The sequence below is a fragment of the Rattus rattus genome, chromosome 10 (genome assembly GCF_011064425.1).
Source record: "Rattus rattus isolate New Zealand chromosome 10, Rrattus_CSIRO_v1, whole genome shotgun sequence".
NCBI lineage: Eukaryota > Metazoa > Chordata > Mammalia > Rodentia > Muridae > Rattus > Rattus rattus.
This window is the reverse complement of record NC_046163.1, coordinates 3,452,855-3,474,167: the sequence shown is the minus strand read 5'-3', so window position 1 is coordinate 3,474,167 and position 21,313 is coordinate 3,452,855. Positions and strand designations below refer to the sequence as shown.

The window sequence follows — 21,313 nt, the reverse complement described above, 5'->3', positions numbered from 1 at the left end:
AAGCTATGCAACCTGCAGGATGAGGCCAATGAATGGGAATGGGCACCAGTACGGGCATGGGCGTGGAGAGAGTGTGTAAACTGAGTCTTAAACGTTCTACAGCTGTGTCTCAGCCTTGCTGGCTGCCAGTGGTACATGGAGCCTGACACACTGTAGGCCTTATTAAATAGGTTATTAAAACCAAGGCCCCCTCACCGCATGTGAGTGTGTACACTCATGGACACACAGTTTCCCAGACAGTATGTTGACGACTTAGCCTGGGACAGAAAAGTGGCTGTCATCTGAAGTGGAGCTGAGAGAGTGGCAGGAAGACATGGGGCGAGCTGCCACGAGTATTCAAGTGATGGCTCTGAAAGGACATAAGCCACCAAGCGGCTTTCTTTGCAAAGAAAATGTGCTGCTGGGTAAATGGCAGGCATACTTCCTAGTAAGTGCTGGCCATCCGTCTTGGCTACTTCCTCCACGGTCAGGCAGAGGAAGAGGAAGCAGCATGGCAGAAGCAGCCGGTCTAGAGGCCGAGGCCCATGAGCTGCAGCTGGAGGTGTCTGGCCTCGCCTCAGCCACACAGAGCTAGGTCTGGGGGCAACCGATGGGCTCACATTGTCCTGGAGCGGGAAGCTGAGGGAGCCCAGGTCCCGGGCCCACCACGCTCCTCTGCACACTTGGCAGGGCTCAACTCCCTCTCACTCTGGCTTCTTCCTCTTTTAGCTTCTCCTCACATAAACTCCCTCTTCAGTTAATTTTGATATCGGGCCCTTATTTCTTTAATCTTTTTGTTCTCCTCTGTCTTATTTTATTATTCTCTCCCTCCTTTTAAAAAAACAACTATTTCCTTTATAAATGCTATTTACTTTTTTTTTTTCTTTTCTTTTCTTTTTTTCAGAGCTGGGGACCGAACCCAGGGCCTTGCGTTTGCTAGGCAAGTGCTCTACCACTGAGCTAAATCCCCAACCCCTATTTACTTTTTTTCTCTCTTAAAAATATAAATAGGGTTGGTTGGGCGTAGCTCAGTGGAAGAGTACTCACTTAGCATGCATGAAGCCCAGGGTTCCTAGTACCATGGAGCACAAATAAAATTAAAAGCTCAATCAGCAGCATCCACACCTTCTACAGAGTGAGAGGCCTAAGGACATGCTGAGAAGCAGCTAAATTCAGTTCCTTAGAAGACAAGGTAAGGCCTTAGACAACAAATCCTGGGCTGCACACGTTGTGTGGCAAGCAAAGCCCAGCAAGGCTTCTTGGGCGGCTGGCAGCTTCCCTGATGCTCACCATGCATCCCCTGGGAATGGGGGCCAGGGAGGTCATGACCCCATAGTTACTGTCAGACCTAACCAGGTCACCACTGGGTACCGCTTTCCCCTGGGAAGACAAGAGAATGGTTTCTATTGTCCACTGTGAGCTGCAGCTCTCAAGGCAGTCATGCACCCTAGGAGTACGAGGAGAGACGCAGCCCCAGGAGCTGGAGCAGCAAACAGAAGGCCTATCAAGGGGATGCCACAGCACGGCACTGGCATGCATCCACCACGAGACCTTTCAGCTGCTTTCAGGAAGGGAGGAGGTATCTTCTCTACCTGCCCGGCCTTTGTTGACATAATGTCGAGATACTCTGGGGTGTCGGGGCAGGGCTGTCATGAGCATGGGAACCTGCTCATTGGAAACAATCATATAATCATGGTTGGTAAAACAAATCCACTTCTTTATGGTACTCTGCTCCCCAGAGGAGGACTTACTGGGAACAGGCCCTGAAGAAAGTGACCCAGAGGAAATGCTATCTCCTTTCTGAACAAGTTTTAGGACACGAAGTACCCTCTACCCGACCCCATTTGCCACAAATAATTGAGAACATTTTTTTCCCTAAAGCAGGGGACTGAAACACAATTCCTGTAGGCTCCCGCTGACTCAAGGGCTCTGAGCTTACCAGAAGCTGATATGATTAAACAAGAAATATGCACAAAAGCACGCTGCAAATTGCAGCATGCTGTTTGACTGACTGTTGGAGCCAGCACATCCCAGAGGCATGCCTACAGAGCCAGTGAGTCCCCCAGAGGGTGAGAAGATAGGAACAGGGCCCAGGTAACATTTGAAGTTGCTTCTCAGGAGGTGAAGAAACCTTATATAATGAAGTTAATATTACAGGGCACTTGTCTATCCAGGGCGAGGTTCGCCTTTCCAGCTGCCCTCGAGGGGGCCTCTTGATCACAGTATCACTATGGATCTGATTTAGCTTTTGCTGAACATGCTGAATTATTCACTAGCTATGGATAGCAAGCCAGCTCTGGGGCGGGGATAGGGGTATCAAGAGAGCTGTGAGGAAGAGAAAGGAATATACTGGAAACCAGAGTGGCAGCAGGGGTCGGGGGCGAGGGGGCAGAGAGGACCTCTACAATATTTGAGGAACAAGAGCTACTAAGATATGCCTGATGATCTGTTTGTGACATCCTGGCATCTGTCCCGGAGGAAAAGGGGAGGTGACAGAAGGCCTTACCCTAACCTCTCCACTGTAGCTCAGGAGAGCCCCCCCAGTTCTCTGAGAATCCTCCAAGGGCTGCGGTGGTGTATGTTCTGCACCTCTGTTTTTTGTTCCAGAGTCCTCTGCCCTGCACGGATAAAGCCAGAAAGTGCAAACTGCATCAAGAACACGACACAGAGGCAGGGATCAGGTTAATGGTGCTGTGTTTCCATTGCCTCACCTGGCACGGAAGGACCAGGGTCACGTTTCTCATCTCAGGGATGTGGCAGATGCAGGGAAGAGCATTCTCGGTAGCTGGGAGATGTGTGCCAATTCCCATGACCCGTGCCCACATCCCAGGGTTGGCTCCACACAGTCTGGAGCCCAGTGACAGAGCTCTGCTTACTGCTGACTGCTACTAGCCCTGGCCGGGAGCTCACACCCAAACCCAGAACACACCTTCTTGGGCACAGCATGGCTGAAGGAGCCAAGGCTGAGAGAGAGGCAGAGATGGAGCCTTGGCTATAGTGTCCTGCCAGTCTAGACTGGCATCATCTCAGCCCCATGGGCCATAGACAAAGAGCTCATCTCCCACAGGCCCTGGCCTGAGCTTAGCAACAGGGGTTAGGTAACAGTGGAGTTGTCCAACTCGTACACAGTGTCTCGGGCAATCGTACACTCCAGAATCCAGAGCTAATGAGGAGGGCAGAGTAGTTCCACCCAGAGAGACGATCAGTGGGGTAGGGAAAAGGCAAAAGAAGGCTGCCTTACAGGCCGGGAGTGTACTGGGGCGAGCAGTCCCAGCGTTAGTTCTGAAAGAAATAGAATACTGTTGCTTACGATGTCTGGCAATATTTATTCTTTGGCCCCTCCCACATCTGAACAGATTCCCCCAACAAGGTGAAGGGCTTCGCCCAAACATGAGGGATAAAGTCACACTAAAGTAGATCTTGGCTCTCCAGGCATAACAGGATACACAGGGTGGCAGGGGCCTCAAGGTTTACTGAGCTGGGTGGGGAGTGCACTGGTTTAAGGAAAATCAAAGCCACTCAACCTTGGCTTGGTGGATGCCTGGAAGCACTTCATAGTCTTGGAAGGTCCTCCAAGGATAAATTGCTTCTGTGCAAGGGAACCTTCCATACAGAGAATAAGAATGGGGGTAAAGAGAAGGGATGGGCTAGAGGAGCAGACAGAGATGGTAGCTGTCCTCCTCAGAGACCTGGGTAACCACATGCGAGGCCACACCACTTAGAAGGTGGCAGCGCTATAAGGGAAGGTGCTGTATTTGTGTGAATTAGCTGAACAACTGGTCTGATCCTGAAACAAAGTTACTATAGTCCCTGTACAGCTCCAGTGCCTGCCTAGGAGACATGTTTGGAAACCTCACTCAGCAATCAGCCCTGCCCACCACTGAGCCAGCAGACTGCTAGACGTAAATAAACCAGGGGCCCCTGGGCATCTGCCAAAAATTCAGTCTTCTTGGCAAGAGGTGGGGCAGAGGGTGGGCCCTTTCCCTCACCATCCTGAAAGTAAACAGGGAACTTATTTACATGGGGTAGGGAAATTTTGTTGATGGATAAATCCTTGGGAAGTACACAGGATGTCCTCTATCTGCCCTGGGCTGGGAGATGCACTGCACCTCATTGCTTCTGCCTCCGCCGTCTGTCACTAGAGATAACACCTGCAAATCATAGCAAACTGTCTGTGTAGGACGACCTTGCCCCTCACCACCTCACCCCTGTGGGACTAGGGTGACCCTACTCCTTCACCCTACCTTACCCCTGGGGCAGCAGGGTAGAGTTCACTGGCTGCAGGATTCTCTCCAAGCTGTACAGACCCTGCCCTGCATGGCTCCTCAACCACAGAAGACAAGAGGAAGGCAGGACCAAGCCAGGGTCAGAAGCTAGCCACATAGCTGGCTCCCTGTCCTTGGCTCTCCTCTCGCCAGCCTCCAGCATGATATACCTTGCACTGGTCCAGGATGGGCAGACCTGGGTAGGGCGTGTGAGGAAAGGAGAGGTTCTGGGGATGCCCAACCACACACCAAGAGAGGAAACAAAGACAACAGAAGCCTCTGACCGCACATTCTCCAGGAGCTTCTTTAGAAAAGAGAAAAAGGAAATGAAAGGAAGTGGGTGTACGGGATATGTCTCCTTTACTTTCAGAGAAGCCAAATGGCCTAACCCAGCGAGTGCCTCCTTCTCCCTGCCCCAGGGCTGGTTCCCCGAACCTAGGGCCACACACAAAGTTACCCTCTTTGTCTGCTCATCTGTGGGGACCCAGTCCACTGACAAACGATTTTCCCCAGCTTGACATATGCAAGACTGAGTGTGCCGACCTTTCTCAGTGTCACACACATAATGGAAAGCAGAAGGGTGGGGTTAAGGGAGAAAGCTGTTGTTTATAATAGGGAAATAACTAAAGGCGGAGCTTAGCTGGATCTAGAGGAACAAATCATGCCCGGCTCCCACCATTGGGACTAATTTGCTGATCTGTGAGGTCCCATTTGTCTCTGTCACATCCCTGCTCCTTCAAGTAAGGGCTCCAGACCCCTGACTTTTTCTGAGTGGGCTCTGTGTGAGCCCTTGCAGGGCCAGTCAGGAACCCTAGATGCCTTCTGGGTGGGGTGTTTTGGTAACTCAAGCCCTACCAGGGCGCTCCGGTCTAACAATGGTGAGGGGTGTGGAGGCTGGGGGAGGCTTCTGAATTAAAAATGGATGCTAGTAATCACCAGGGAGCCTGCAAGAGAGCATGTGGGTTGTGTTTACTAGAGAAGAATACTTCCTATTCATATCCAGGCCACACGCTTCTCATGCCAGCTAATGGCCTCTGGGTCTGGAGAATCAGATGATGGCGCTTAAAGCTTTAAGGCAGCTAGAAGAGCCTTCTTCCAAGGCTAGGAAGGCAATTCTCTCTCCTCAAGACCCCTAGGGCCACACCCATCTCTAGAGGGTCAGCCCCCAGGCTCAGCGAGTCTATGCCTTAGGAAGAAACAGTGGCTCTTGGTCAGGACCTATAGGGCTGGATGCTCCGAATAAGCAGCCCCTCCCTTGCTGAAGGATCAGGCTTCACTTATGAAGTGGAAGTGATGACATCCTCTTTGCCTGCCTCGTGGCTTGTTGTGGAGGTGGACCAGGTAAACAGCAGCAGAGCTCATGGTTCTGAAGCAGAACGAGATAGGAAGCCAGGCTTGGCGACACACACCTTTAACTCCAGGACTTGGGAGGCAGAGGCAGGTGGGTCTGTAAGAGCTAACCTGAGTTACATAGCAAGTTCCAGCCAAGGCTACACAGTGAGACCCTGCCTGTAAACAGACAGATGGACAGACAGACAGACAGACAGCAAGAGGTAAATCTTAAAGGAAAAAAAAGGAAGAGTGGACTGGAGAGATGGCACAGCGGTTAAGAGCACTGGGCTGCCCTTCCAGAGGACCCAGGTTCAATTCTCAGCTCCTACATGGAAATTAATAACAAGGAACCATTTCCCCAACCATCTACCAGTGAGGTTACCCAAGGCTTTGGGTCTGACCTTCCGTATACAGCGAAAAGGAATTCTTTTCCCACGCATCAGCCAGACGCACTGTCAAGATAAACAGTAGGGGTGGGAAAGCCCCCAGAATGCTGTCCAGCTGGCAACCTGCCCAAAGTACCCCCGGCCCCTGCCTTCCAAAGTCGCAGTCATCACCGGTTTCTGAAGGTGCCTACTGTCCACCTACTCCCTGTCTTCCAGGCAGCTAGAGAACTCTAGGGGAACCCTAATTAACTGGAGGTTCCAAGGATCACCTCCCCCGCCCTGTAAATTCAAGCCCCTCATGTGACAGGATTTTTCTAAATAAAATTTTGAAACACACTCAGTGACTCACCCATGAGAGGTGGGCCCGGCTGCTGCTGTACAGACAGAGTTTTCTCATTAAGGGCTGAACAACCTGCTTCCAGTTGGTGGGTCCCACCCGCTCTTGGGTTCAAGAGGCCACAGCCTTGCAGTCAGGTGCATCCAGACCTCCCCCTGGCTGCACACTTCTCCCAACAGAAGCCGAGCTTGCCAACGCAGTCCCGTCGTTTTAAATGCTATCTATATGCTGACACCTCCCAAATTTATGCCTCCAGGTTGGATCTCTCCCCGGGACTCCAGACTTGTTCATCCTGCTGCTTATTTGGCATTTCGACAGGGGTGTTTAATAGCTGCCTCAAACTTAGCACAGCCAAAGCCTCGCTCCCTGCATCCCACCAGAGGAATTGTTGTTCAATTTGCCACCTTTCTTGCTGTTCAGCTTGAGGAACTGCAGCCAGGCCCCAAACCATGAGCCATCTACAACTTCTCCATTGCCACGACCCACACCCAATCCATCGGGTACCCCCGGCCCTGACATCCGAAGCAAATGGAGAGTTCAGCCAACATCCTTTTCTACAACCGCTCCACGCCAAACACCAGCCCCTCTGGGATACAAACCAGCTTCCCAGCAGCCCCCTGGCCCAACCCTGTCACAGTGTCAGGGTCCGTCCTCACAGGCCAGCACCAGTGACCTTGTACCAAATTTTCCAGCACTTCCTCCATCACTTGAGGGGGGAAAAATAATCACAAGTCCTTTTCCTGGCATATTGGTCCTTTGTGGTGCTCCCTGCCCCGCCCCCGTCCCCAGCCCAGACTGTCCCTGGTTTGATGCTGTGCCCTCTCTGCTTTGCTGACTCCACTCTATATCCCCACATTGTCAGAGAGGCTTTTCTGACCAACCCGTCTAAATAGTACGCCCACCCACATTCTCTGCCTTCATGCTCTGCCTCTGCTTTGCTTCCCGGCACTCTTTACTACCAAATACATCCAGTAGTCACCAGTGGTTATCTCCTCCCACCAGGAGGAGTTCCCTCGCTGCAGGGACTTTTGCTTTCATTCACTGAAATTTCCTTAATGGCTAGAACGGTACCTGGAGCTTAGAAGATGCTCGATAAATGTCATCAAATAAAGGGGAGTGCAGGGAGGTGCAAGTGAAAGAGCTCACGAAAGGAGGGGGCATCTGCTGACTTATGGCTGCTACTGGCTGAGGCTCTGCTAGAGACGGGTGGCCCAGGACCATCTGTGGGAAGTCCTTTATCTTGAAGAAACGTAGACTCAGTGTTACATGCAGAACACATGAAATGACTCAACAGCTCATGGTCACAAACAGTTGTAAAGTCATTCCGGGTGTGATAATTCTGCCAAAGCAAAACCTCGGGTCTGACTGGGCCCCTCCACCGATTACCAGTGCCAGCCACGGAGGCAGGGCAGCCTGGCACGGTGGGAAGAGGACCAGACATGGGATCAGGACCCCAGGTTTATACAACTGTGCCACAGGTTCTGAGCTCTGTGGTTTTAACAAGGCATACCCCCTCTTTGGATATGTATTCTTTTCTTAGTACCAAAATTTGAGCTCTCAGAATATGGCTCATCTGGTTTAAGAGACTATTTTAATGAATCCACAAGAAGAATTGTCTGTATTGGAAGAGCATCAAGCCAAACCTGAGCCACTGTCCACCTAAATAATTTTAAGAGTCGCGATGCACAAGGAGTCACAGTCGATGTTAAAAAGCTCTGGATTTTGTATGGGAAGTTGAGTCTGTGCTGGTGACCACCTATAGTAGAAACAACACTACAGCCGAGTGTCCTTGGAACCATGTTGCTAGAGAACTTACTAACCTGTCACTCCTAGGCAGTCGCCCAGCATTTCTCCTCCTTTCCTCTTTCCTCTGTGGTAGGTAGCTGCCCATCAGCAGGCTCTCCCTGCAGCTCCTCTTCCCAGAGCAGCCCTGTTCCCCGTAGCTCCTGTGCTCAAGAGGTAGGACCATCCACTTCCCCCAGTTCTCACGGGCAGGCCAGACCTCAGCTTTGAGCTCCCTGCTGTAGGAAGTTCCTCCCTCTGCCCTTCACACATGAGGCTGCCTTTATCGCTCTCTGACCTCTGCCGTCATTCACCAATCAAAGTCAGGCTCATAGCTTCCCCTCTACCAAGCAGACCACCTAACCTCTGACTCCTGACATATCAAATTAAATCTCTTCCCATTCCTTCCTTGTCTGGGCCATATCTCCCATTTCCCAAGATATCAAATCCTTTATTCTTCTTCTAAGGATCAAATCTAGGGCCTGGGGCATGCTAACATACTCTATCAGTGAACTGTATCCCCAATCCTTGTTTTATTCAGAGTCTCACTATGTAATTCGGGTTGGTCTTGAACTCATGATCCTCCTGCCTCAGCCTCACAGGTGCTGGGATTATAGGTGTGTACATTCACACCCAACCAAGTTTCCAGTTCCTAAACGCCACGGGCCTCTGCCTCCAGCTCCTCTTTATGCTCTCAGTGCACTTGCTCTTTAACTCCCGAACATCCCCCATCTCCTCTTCTCCACATCAGCTTCCTTTACCTCCTTCGCAAGCCAAGATTTTGTGCTAGCTCTGCCATCTTTGCAGTTCTCCCATCAATCCTTCAGCTCCTTCTGTCCTTCTGCTGATGGAGTCCATGAGAGGGAAAATGAATTATAGCCCTGGAGCCTTGGAGGGGCTTGGAGGGGTTTGGGAGCAAACCTACAGAGAGACGTGGCTGTGGCACAAGGAAGGAGGGAAGGAGGGGAGAAACTGATGTGGCACAAGTAGAAGGTCAAAGTGGCTGCCATTCCCTTCTGCATCCGAGGGATCTGGCCTTAGCCTTCTCCTCACTTGAAATGTCCCCTTAAGAATCCACGTCACCCACATCAGAGACTTCAAGCCCAACGCTGCTCTTACCTGCCAGCCTACCCCCAGACCCACTGCCAGTACCTGCAACAGGATGGCCCCTCTCCCAGACCCCACTTCCTCTCCCCTTCACTTCCTTTGTTTTCCTTAGCCTCTTTCTCCACTAACTCTGACCCCCAGGATGTTGTGAATGTCTCCCCCTTCCACTCTCATAGCTGCAGTTGCTATAATAACTTCAAAGATGGTTCCCTTGGCTCCTCCCCCAGGCCCCCTTCCTAATCTACTGCCTGATGTCCAGTCACTCTCTGCGCCCTCTTCCCTGCCCAACAGCTTCCCATTAGCGTCATTTGACTCCCAGACTGGACATGGCATGACCCTCTGTGCTCTGACCTCTGCATCCCCAAGTCTCTACCAACAAGAAACACATACCACCAGCTCAACTCCCTTGCTTTGCTGCATGCCAACCTTCCCTGCCGCCTTCGAGATTTAGTTCAATAGCATCTTCCAGAAAGACTCTGGCCAATTCCTCTCTACCCTCACTGCCTCTGTGTTTCCAAGCTCTGAGGCATTCATCAAAGCCTTTCCTCTCATCCACCAGCCACATTGGTTTGTTCGCTCTTGTAACATCCAATAAACACTCACTTAATATTTGCTGCACAAATAAACAAACGAGTTGGATACATTTGTGGATTCCTCCCCTCCTTTTTCAGTTGGTAATCATCACCGTAAAGATACTGTGCCAGGTTCTAGCCCAGGAAGTGACCTATGCCAACTCTTTGCTCTCATTGCCCCATTTTCAATTGGCAATACAGAAGAGCAAAGAGATACATGGAAGACAAAGAGATACAGTGGCTAGTTGATGTTGCTAGTCAGAAGAATAGCTAGGCCTCAGTCTCCTCAAAACATGTGGAAGGAAAACAAACCAAAACTACCATCAGCCTGGGCAAGCGACATTTTTGAAAAAGCAATCCCCTAAACAAACAAAAATTAGCGCCTTGGATAATGCACTCCCGCGTTTGGCTTGGTCACATTCTGACTCCTCAGCCAGGACAGATTACAGGGGAGCAAGTATCAGCAGTGCCAGTCAGGGCACCAGTTCTGCCTCAGAGGTTTCATCGTGGCTCTCCTTCTACCCAGACTTACCTTGTCCCCAGTGCTCTCTGCCTCCTCAGCCAGGAGGTACGCATTGCTGCCGTCAGCCAGGAGCAAGGCGGTATCGGTGGTAGAGGAGGACCGGGGTCGGCCCTGGTGCTGGTGCAGGATGGCGGTCAGGCTGCTGTCCTGGGGGGCCTTACGAAGCAGGTGAGGGCTGCCACGCTGTGGCTCCAGGGAGCTGCTCTTGGCACGGCGGCCACCGCTCCCGCCACTGCTGTGCAGGCTGGCGCCCCGCTTGATGGAGGGCCTAGAACGGATTTGCTGTAACACCCGGTTGAAAGCAGTAGGTCGCGCGGGCAGGTCGTGCAGGGACACAGCATAGGAGACGCGGTGCATCTCCGGGGAGCGTTCCTTCTCATCTGGGGAGTCCTGATCCGATAGGCCCTGATGTTGCTGCTGTTGCTGGGCCTCCTGAGACGCCTGATGCTCCCTCTCGCGTGACCTGCGGCGGCTGTGAAACAGGTGCTTCAGGCCGTGGCCAAACATGGAGCCCTCTGAGAGCTGCTGGATTTTCTTAAGGGGAAAGAGATGAAAGCCCTGGTTAGTGGGAAGATCCTGGGTTCCTTGTCAGTTGGGGTTGAAGGTGGGGCTATTCATAAGAAACCGGAGCAGCTCGTACAGACATTTCAACGCTGGGATCCCTATGTGGCCAGCCATGCCTACAAGGTCATCTACCCTTTGGTTCCTAAAGTAGGTTCAGATTTCTTTTTTTTTCTTTTTTCTTTTTTTTTTCTTTTCTATTTTTCGGAGCTGGGGACCCAACCCAGGACCTTGCGCTTGCTAGGCAAGCGCTCTACCACTGAGCTAAATCCCCAACCCCGTAAGTTCAGATTTCTAAACAGGATGTTCTCAGGCTGTAGCCTGTGGCCTAGTAGCACACAAGTAGTGCACAGGCATTCCTGGGGCTATATCCTTCTCAACTGGTCCCCCCAGTCTTGTCACCTCCTTCCTTCCATGTCAGACTGTCCTTCAGCCTGCACTGGTGCACTGAGACCACCAGACATCCCTCCCCACAGAGGTCTCATTGCCAGTCCATGTCATCAGTTTATACCCCCGAAGCAGACTCTGCTAATTGCGCACCCAGCACCTTCCTGCCTTTCTCACCTGCAAGGTGTTAATGTTCCTTGCTAGAACTTCCTGCTTCCCTCTCTCCATAAAGGGACCGGTCCTTTCTAATTCCCCCATCTGGGGTGTGAAAGTAGTGTCTGGGGATATGGTAGCCATCCTGTAGCCATGAGATGGTATAGCTGATGCAGAGGGCTGACACATGCCAGAAGAGAATACCAAAGCTACCTCTGTCCGCATGTCTCTATGACTTTCTGTTACTTGCAGCCACTTAAGTTCTGACATAGCTGACAATGAAATAAACATTGTTTTTCTGAGCCTAGAGTATCTACTGCTGTCCAGACACGAGACTTTCATCCCCCACAACCCCCTGCGCCACCCACTAGAACCACTGAAGCCCTGGAGCCTGCTGCTGCCGCCCCCAAGAGACTCCAGCTGCTTCCTCCAATCCCCAGCGCTGCCCAGCATGAATGGCTGTCGGGGCAACCGCCGTGTGTGTAACGGCAGGCAGCTTCCCCACGAGGAGATGGCTTTATCTGTGTAGGCCATGTCTTCCGAAGAGCTCCAGAGCTGTGGGAGGATGGGTGGGACTCAGAAGGCCAAGGGAAACATTATACTTTGCCCTCTAAGAGGGAAACAGAGCCAAGTTAGCTGGGCCTCAGGAGCCACAGCAGGGTTTCTCTGTGCCAACATCCCATAAGCAACCTCCATCATTAAAATAACTTTTTAATAACCCAAAATATTAGACACACTAGGTTCCTCTCTCTCTCTTTTTTTTTCTTTTAGAAACAAACAGAGCAAACATATGAAGAAAGCAGGAAAGCCTATATCTTCAGCTTCTGAGTGGCTGCCCACTCAGTGCCGTCTGTGGCTAGCTGCGCCTATGCTCTCGTGAGATTACAGGACCCCCATTAGCACGAAACGGAAGGATCCTCACTCAAGCCCTGCAGTTCACCCCTGGTGCCTGGAACCTCGCAGGCCGTATCTGTCCATCCTCACACCTCGCCATGAGCTGAGTTTGGAGTTCTCTCCTGCATAATCTCGTTGTTTCCCCAGATTTCCACAAGAGCAACAACCACACACTGGTACCCACAGATAGGGAAATTATTCCTTCTGAAGAACTGAGGTTTGGAGCAGCCCTAGGAACGGGTCTTCTATGTCATGTGCTCCCAGGATTGCCCTTCCTTCAGAGAGGCAGTACCCCAAACCCACTTGAATTTATACTGGGCAGAACCAAGATATCCAAGGTAGAGTGGATGGTAGCACACATGTGTCCTTAAGCACAGAGTGAGCCAGACAGGTCCCGGGCCTCCTGACTACAGCTGAGTTACCAACTCTCTTTCTCACATGGTGGGGCCCAAGCTGACACAAGACTTCCAACGAGGCACCCCAGATGGGACCTCCTGGCCCTGGTTTTTGCCCAACTGTTCCTGCTAAATACACGACATCCTCTGATCTTTCTTACATTCTATTCCAGGCCCTTCCTCCATACACCATTCCTAACCTGCTTCTCCAACAAAGAAGCCCCTCTTTCCCACCCACAGTGACAGTGTTTCCCCTAAAAGACTTTAGTTGAACTCCTGGGTACATAGCCCTGGGATATGGTGCATTATGGGGTGGGGTGGGGGTGGGGGTTGCAGAATCTCAGCTACCCACCAGCCATAGTCTCTCTACCCCTACAACCCTTGTCTAATTTGTTTTTAAAACTATACAGAGTGTTTTCAACTTTTTGCTGTCAGTTTAACCTGACACTAGTCTTATTGCAGGAGTTAACAACCGAAAGACCGTAGTAGCCATGTTCCATTTTGCAGATGAAAAAATTGAGGCACATAATTGTTTGGTGGCTAATCTAAACCACAAAGATGAGCCTCCAACCTCTAGTCTAATTTATTTTTCCTGGCCCACACCTGGCACGAGACGACAGTTGAATTGTATGTCTTCTGGTACAACAAGTAAGGCAGGATCAAAACATAGCAAAAATCTCAGAGTCATGAGAGAAGGCCACTGAACTGAAGGGAGCCCTGCTCAGGCCTCATCACAGGACCTGGGCAAATCTTTAGCTACAGGGCTTCAGGTCAAATCTTCATTTCTCCCTTCCACGGGTGCTCTGCACGTGAAGGAACTTTGCACCAGTACCCAGGACTCCTGAAGTCCATGGAAGATGGGAAGGAAAAGAACAAAAAGTAAGTCATAGAACGATGTGGGGCGGGGGGAGTAAGAAGCAAGAATAGCAGGGTGACACACAGGCCAGCTGCTTCTACCTGTGGGTGTCAGCGAGATGGTTAGGGTTTTGACATAACATGATGAGGGGGGAAAAAAAACTGAGTTCATATACATACCCAGCCCCAAGTTTCAGAAGTGAGGAAAACCATGGCGACTAGCTCGAGGGAACTTAACCACCAACGCAGCAGAAAGCGCCACCTGCTCTGACTAACAGGTTCCAGCTTCTAAATGTCACTTGCTCTCCACATTGACTCTTGCTTTCCTCCAGCTGCCAAAAGCCACTGCCATGGCCAGACAAAACCATGTGTCAAGGAGAGACCTGCAAGGCTGAAGAGTCAGGGATGGGACACAAGCTCGCTCTACTGGGGAGTACAGCGTCTCCCCAGGCTGTAGCTGTGTGTGTCCTCAGGGTGAAGCTGGAAAGGGCAGCTTTCAGGAGGAGGTACCTCACCTGGGGAGGGCAGTGAGGGAGTCCTACTGCCCCTCCCCTGGAACTGTCTTCAAGAGGAGGGCGGATCCGCTCTCTGGGTGTTGCTATGTTCTCAGGAAGAATGGTGTTCTTCCCTGAGAGCCCTGTGGTTTCTGAACAGCAGGCTTCAGCTGTTCTCCCCTCTGGGTGTGTATGCAACAAAGGGAAGTTTGCTCCAGATTCTGCAAAGACAGCTTAAAGATGCCAAAAGGAAGAGACTTCAGGGTGTGGTGTCCTTGGAAAAACAACATGACCTAAAGCAGTTTTCAATACCTGCAGGTCCCTATGTTCTCATCAAAATCCCTGAATCGTTGAAAGGGTCATGGGAAGCCACGATTAACCCAGAGCTAACAATCCCCAGGTATAGGCTGTTTAACCTTCCTCCACCTTGTCTGGCATTCCTTCTGCCCTACCACAGACATGGCTGTGAGGACTCAGGGGTGCCTGGGTCACCCTGAGCCTTTATAAGCCTAGGTCGCCAACGTTTCCTCTATTTATAGGGTCTCTATGGAAACAGGGCCAGCTTTAGAGAACGAGTCACTGGGGAAACCCACAGAGACTGTCAGGATCCTGAGGGGATTGTGAAGTCCCCACTGCCCCTGCCCCCAACAGCCAGGGCAGGCTGCAGTGGGGTGCAGGGCAGGGTCTGTCCCCCCAGGCTTCATGCTGCTGACCACAGAACGGGGGAGAAGCAGCAGCTGCTGGTTCCCAGCCTGCTTGGGTTTCTATTGGAAACACAGCGATGGGAGGTTTCTGGATTCGTTCTTCTTCCCCAGGATCAGTTCACATCCAAAACAACAAAACAAAAGCAGGCCTTACTTAAACCAAGAGCAGTTGAGTCTCAGCCCGACCCCAGTTTGAACTCTTGTCCCTTTTGTGCTTAGAACAGTCTGGCTGGAGCTAACGAAGGTCAGCCAGGAAAGGTCACTTCACCCACTGGGGTCTCTGCACAGAACTAACTGATGTATCCACAGCACAGGGGATTTTTATTAAATTTGCCATTGCAATGTGCCCTCTCTCTGCCTCTCCCTGTCCTACCTCTCTACCCTGGTCATACCAGCATACATGGTGTCCCTTTACTCTGAACCCATGAGGGCTCATTATCTGCACCAGTCACCGCAATCAATCACATGCTGTCTTGCGCCTTCCCCTCTAGTGCGCTCTGGAAGGGCTCTCCAACCTTTCACCCGCTGGTTTGCAGACTCCTTGACAGGATGAGTGGCCTCCAAGAAGCAGCTGTCTCACCTATTACTCGGCAAAGACCTCACTGCAAACCTGGCTGTTACAATGTATTTATTTGTCCCCAGTCTACAAAAACAATCCTAAATTGTGATATAATCCTTAGAGAATCACCTTCTCCACCCCCTCAATCTTTTCCAAAAATTTAAAATGCTCAGTTGAACAGGTTTTTTGTTTTTGTTTTTTTTGTTTTGTTTTGTTTTGTTTTGGTTTTTTTTTGTTTGTTTGTTTTGTTTTTTTGGGTTTTTTTTTGTTTTTGTTTTTGTTTTTTGTTTTTGTTTTTTTGCTTGTTTTCTAACCCAAATCCCTCCTGCTATGGCTCGAACCCCTGTCTCCATCTATCATCTTAGTAATTGCCAAGAATCTTGGCTCGGAAGGAGAATGATCTTGCTGTCCTCGCAGATGGCACAGGGAGGGTTTGCTGGGGATTCATGTCCTTGCAGCCAGCTTCCTTTCCTGCAGTGGCTATCTCTGAGCTAATGTGGCTGGAATGGGGAAACCTTTGCCAATTTGGTTTGAGAAGTCAAATCCACAACCTGCCTGTTCTCTACCAGCTTTTTTTTTTAACTTCTTAACACAAGTGACAGACTCCTATGTCTAGCAGACCCTTCTTTACGGACTCTTCTTTAGACAAGGCCTGGGTCCAAAGAACCACCATCCTATTAGATGGAGATTTCCAAGGGAGATGCCAAGTCTCATGGAAAAGGTCAATACAGGTGATTTGTGGTTGTAAGCAAGACCATCCACCACGCCCGGAGCACCTTCAAACCTCTCCCTATCCACAGCAGCATTTAACCTCACCTCACAGCCCATTGACTGTTTCAACTCCTTGTAGAGGAAGATGTTCTTAATGTGATTGGCAGCTAAGCCACAGTTGGATACACACAAAAAAAGAAGCACGTTCTGTAAACACTAAACTGCAACTAGGGCAGCTGGGAGTGGATCTAGAACCCAATATGTGGCAGAACAGAGAGCTTCACTTGCCACATGCTTCCCTGCAGGCCCTAGTTCCTCCTGAGCCCACACACAGGGCTGCTCTGAATATTGCCGCAGGCTGGGGGTGGGGTGCAGTCCTGGGTCTCAGGAGCAGTGTCCTCATAAGGTAAAGATGGGTTGAAACTAGCAACTTGAGCATCCTCGGAGCTCTCTGGTCCCTGGCACTGACAGGGAAAGAAACCAGGGTAAACACTATACTAAGGTCTAGATTCTTGTCATCTTACGTATCCTAGATAGATGTTCTCCTCATTTGTTAATTAATGCTCTGCCCTTTCTCTACTGTTCTGATCCAAGCCATCTCCTCTTCAAGCATCGTCACTGATTAACCCATGTCTCATATTCCACTGCATGTGCCTCAAGCCTGGTTGTCCTGGGGGGAGGGGTTCTTGCAAATGTTTCATTCTGGGGGCCCTGAAGGCTCATCTGAAAATGAAGACATTGCCTTGTTGAAGAACCCAGTTTCCATTTCCTGGGTTAGGTCTCCCTCAATCATGCTTCTCCTGGTGAAATCTACCTCGGGGGCCCATGTCCCACAGCTTGCAGGGATAACATACCCCAGATAGCCATACTCTGCAGCCTCTGAATCATCCAAAGTCCCGGGACACACACAGACCTTCATACAACTCCCCAAAGTAGCTAGTCTGCTTTATTTACCACAAATTTTAACTAACTCCTGGCCCTTAAAAAAAAATAAAACAACAGAACAGAAACATAGCGGGCTGGGAATGTCAATGTTATTTTGTGAATAGATGACCCGTCTATTTTTATTTTTATTAAACTGCCCTCATGTCCCTCTGTGGACACCTTTATATGCATGTCCTATTTCAGGGTTTATAATAACTTTCCTTCTTAAAGCATCCAGTTATCTGTTGGCCAACAGACTAACACAAACCTATCCTCTTGCCAATACACTGAAGAATAGGGAAGGAATTGGAAAACACCATGGAAAATCCTGAAACACTCCGGAGCACCCATACAGGAAAACCACCAAGGGTTCAGCTCTATTTTCCCTTGGCGTCTGTTGTCTTCCCTGCCCCTCATTCAGTAGGAAGAGAGAACAGAATATGCTATGAACAGAGGAACAGGATCTGAGCCTTGAGTCAAGAGTGCTTCCAACCAGATAGGAACAATAGAAGGTGGAACTCCCCTATTTTCTTTAAGGAATGGCCATGATACTGTTCAGAAATCCCAGGGGGAAATGCAGCTTTTATCAGGGGACAGAGCACTGCTGGGAACGTTCCCTGGCCAGCATCCCCTGGCCAGCATCCCCGGGTTTTTCCTCTCAGGAAGGGCTCTGTTCCTGTATGGAGCAGTGGGATGGGAATGGTGGGAGGTGGGCAATGCCTTCCCCCAACCTCAGGCTTCTCCAGTGTTCAGGACAGAGCAGCACACTCAGCTGAGCCATTCACCCAGGCCTCAACTACAGGCTCTATTCTGAACAGGATCTCTGTGTGCAGAGTTCTCCTAAGCTCCTCCCCACACCCCTTCTCACTCCAGCCAGTCTCCTGCTAGAGAATTCGGTTATACTTTTGGTCAGCCAGCAGTCTCTCCTCAACAAGCAGCCAAAGGATGGGAGAGTGAGATCGAATGAATGGAGACATGAGCTTGGGTGGTTAAAGGAATCCATGCTAAACTACCAGGCTCCCCTTACATACTGCCTGCTGAGATCTCTCCCCCGGAGCATACACGCTTATATATGAAGCTCTGGCAAAGCCTCAGAAGTGTTTACACAAGCCTCCTGTGGGACCCATTTTCATGTTCCTTTTCTGTTATAGTTACGTTTAAAAATGTTACTATGAAACTATTTCCCAGACCTCCCCCCCCAACCCTGTCATAGATTCTCGGTTACCACAGAAGACATTCACAGTGACAGGGGGCTTGTCTAGCAAGCTCAAGACTCTGGTTATGGTTTCAGGATGTCCACCCCCACCCCAACCCACACACAAAATAACCCGAGAAGTGCACAGCACACAACATGGTCCTCCTTGGAGGACCAGAGACTGCAGAAGCCCTTGACACTGCTAGCCATCACTAGGGAAGCATCACTCAGATCTCTAGCAAAGACCGAATTCTCTTCTTTCTCTCCTACTATGGAGGTGCTTTAGACAGAGCTCTACACTCCTCTGCTCCTTGCTCAACAATTAAGATGATTGTCTCCGTGACACACAATCAGTCACCATGCCTGGAGCTGTCACAAGAAATCGAAGCGGGACTCGGGGACTGAAAGTTCCTATCTCCAAATTCAAAATGAAAGCCAAAGCAAGCCAGAGGTCCTGAACAGTATCAACTAAACACAGGCAGGGGAAAAGGGTATTACAGATTAAACAGTAAATGCATCCGCTTGGTACCATTATCAAATTTAGAACACGTCGACTCCCACCCAGTTCCAGAGACAATGATGACATTTTTCCACTAATCTGTCAGCCATGGAAAACTTGTCCCACACTAGAAAACAAGTTTGACCACACTCCAATATCCCTTGTGCCTTTCTTCAGAAAAGTTAGGTGACATGTCATGTTTTGGTGGCCCCAGGGTCATGTTTGGTAGAGAAGTCTCTGTCCTGCAGTAAACATGTTGTGATGAGGCAGACAGAGATAAACAGGCAAGCCCTCTGTGTGTCTCCCTGTGCTTGCGTGAGCTTGGGTCCACACACTGCCTGTACTGTGTAGAAGTGTGTGTGTGTGTGTGCGTGTGTGTAGGTGAGGGTCCTCAATTCTCAATTCTTCAGGACGGTTAAGCAGTAACATATTGCAGTCAAGTGTAGAGCTGTCGCTCTGTCTGCCCCTGACCGAAACGAATGTCATCAAAAAAGATGACACAGGAGGGTACAGTCAGGGAGCCCTGGCAGCTTTAGAGACACAGAGAAACTATCACCCCCTTACTACGGCCAGCAGAGCAAGGCCAAAGTATCACCCCCTGTTCCTCTCCACAGCATTAAAGGGACCTCTTTGTGCTTGACATCTCACTTAAAACAGAAAACATGTCACTTGGGGGAGGGAGTGACACTTCTTGGAGCCTGGTGAAATCACCAGCTTCGTGAAGAAAGCCTAGGTGTCCTACAGCATCCATCATTAAGTATAAGGTGGATGGAAAGAGGTCAGGTTTGCAAAACTTCCACAAAAATTTAAAAGTCCACACACGGAGTGAGTGGGCTCCCTTCCCCCAAGGGACAAGACCAACACACACACACACACACACACACACACACACACACACACACACACACACACACACAAAAGCACACATGCACTCACCTGACTTCCTGACTCTGAGCTGCTCAGGCCAAAGGAGGAGTGTCATTAGCTTATTCTAGTGAGCGCCTGAGGGCCCACAGCATACTGCCCACATCCATTCGTACCCAGGCTTTAACCTAACGGGAGTCCTTTCCGATCCCCTATCCCAGACCCTGCACCCTTTCCGGAGAAAATGTCCAAGGCATCAATCCCCAAGGCATTTAAGCTCCTTCCTGGGGCTGACATCTCTCTCAACCCAGTTGTGAGCTGGCCTGAGGGCCCTGAGCCGGCAGTCCCGATGGCAACTCCAGCAAAGGCGCATTATTTATCCTGGCTGCTGCTGTAACTGATACAGAGATGTATTCAATACAGCTCGCCAATTGTCTGGAAGAACTCAGGCTGGAAAATAAACAGGTCCGTGTGAACGGCCCTTTCCCATTCTGCTTCTAGCTGCCGGCTCAGCATGTGTGCAACTTGAACCGAGGCCCCAATCAGCCCAGGCTCTGCCCTACCACCTGTCAGTTCTCCACCCTGGGGGTTGGTTCAGGAGGCAGAGAGGGATCTCCAAGCACTAGCTTAACCTCTGGCTCCACCTAACGGCAAGACATCTACACCCCCCTTTCATAGATGGACAAACTGAGCTTCGTTCAGGAGGGTGCTCAAATTTAAAAAAAAAAAAATCGCATTCGGAGGTGGCTAATTGGCATAGGAAGGAAACGGTCACCTATTTAAGCTTCCCAAGCTACAATCTTCTCTAGCCCTCCTACAGAAGAGAGAGTACTGTGAACTTTCTAAGTTAGCATCTTGGATGCTCCAGCCCTTTGTCTGCATTTGCGTTTCACACGCGTTCTTCAAACAATCTCAGATGAGTGAGTCATTAGAACGTTTGCTGAATAATGAAGAACACAGAGGCCTCAGATGGAGCTGACAGACAGGAACGAATGGTACCTAGCTTCCCCCTCCGGACCTAGCCGAACATCATTCACCCTCTCTGACCTCTGTGAGCTTCCCCGTCACTTTTATTCGGTTAAGACACTTCTGCGAGAGGTGGGGGAAGCTACGTGGCGGGCTGGGCTTGCCTGGAGACGGTCTGCGCTCACCTTTAAATCAGGAGGCTTGCTTCGGGGACCCGGGTTGGGTGCCACCGCAGCGCCAGCATCTGAAGTTGGCCCGCCAGCGGAGTTAGCACTCGAGGCCTCCCCATGCCGGAGGTCCGCGCCTGGCAGAAGGCAAGCCGCGTCTTCCATCCCAGCCCCATCCTCCTCGCCTTGCTGTTGCTGCAGCTCATCCGATTTGCACCTCTTCATGGTGTAAGTGGGTCGGCAAGGGGAATCTGTCCTTCTAGCGTGCTATCTTGGGGAGAGACCGCACCCCCTCTTGCACTCAAAAGACCTAGGGTTTAAATTATGGACGAGGGGAGTAGGCAGATCACGAGTTCTTGAATTTAAGAAATTATCTTTTTTAAAGGAGGATGAGGGAGGGGCGGAGAGGGGGAGCCTTGGGATAGTTCATTCCGACCTGGGGAGCGGAGGCAGGTCGCGGGCGAAGCCGGGCTGCAGCGGTCCTTAGGCAGTCACTGGCGCGGGAGGTGGGCCTCTCCCGACCCCCAAACTTTCTGCCTCAGGGCCCCGCAGGGTGGCGGGGAGCTGGACCACACCGCGCATCCCCGCCCGCAGGCCGGACTGCTGGGCCAGGCAGGGCACGCGGGAGCCGGCCGGGCGGGTCCCATAGGGCCGCCCTGGGCACCCGGCCCCGCCGCCCGCCGCCGCCCCGCATGGGCCTGC

The 21,313-nt window shown here is 50.9% G+C and overlaps 1 protein-coding gene across 2 annotated transcripts in view; it reads right to left on the bottom strand.

Moving 5' to 3' along the window:
* Tmcc2 (transmembrane and coiled-coil domain family 2) overlaps positions 1–21,313 on the bottom strand; it is a 37,014-nt gene extending 15,701 nt beyond the window's left edge. Inside the window, exons 1-2 of one of the 2 annotated variants that reach the window (XM_032914809.1) lie at positions 20,630–21,313; positions 10,293–10,817 (exon numbers count right to left, since the gene is read on the bottom strand). In XM_032914809.1, the coding sequence (XP_032770700.1) occupies positions 10,293–10,817; positions 20,630–20,836 (732 nt within the window). In that variant the 5' untranslated portion in view covers positions 20,837–21,313. Of the gene's footprint in view, positions 1–10,292; positions 10,818–19,550; positions 20,021–20,629 lie in introns of those variants that run through there. The other variant, XM_032914810.1, reaches the window with a different exon arrangement.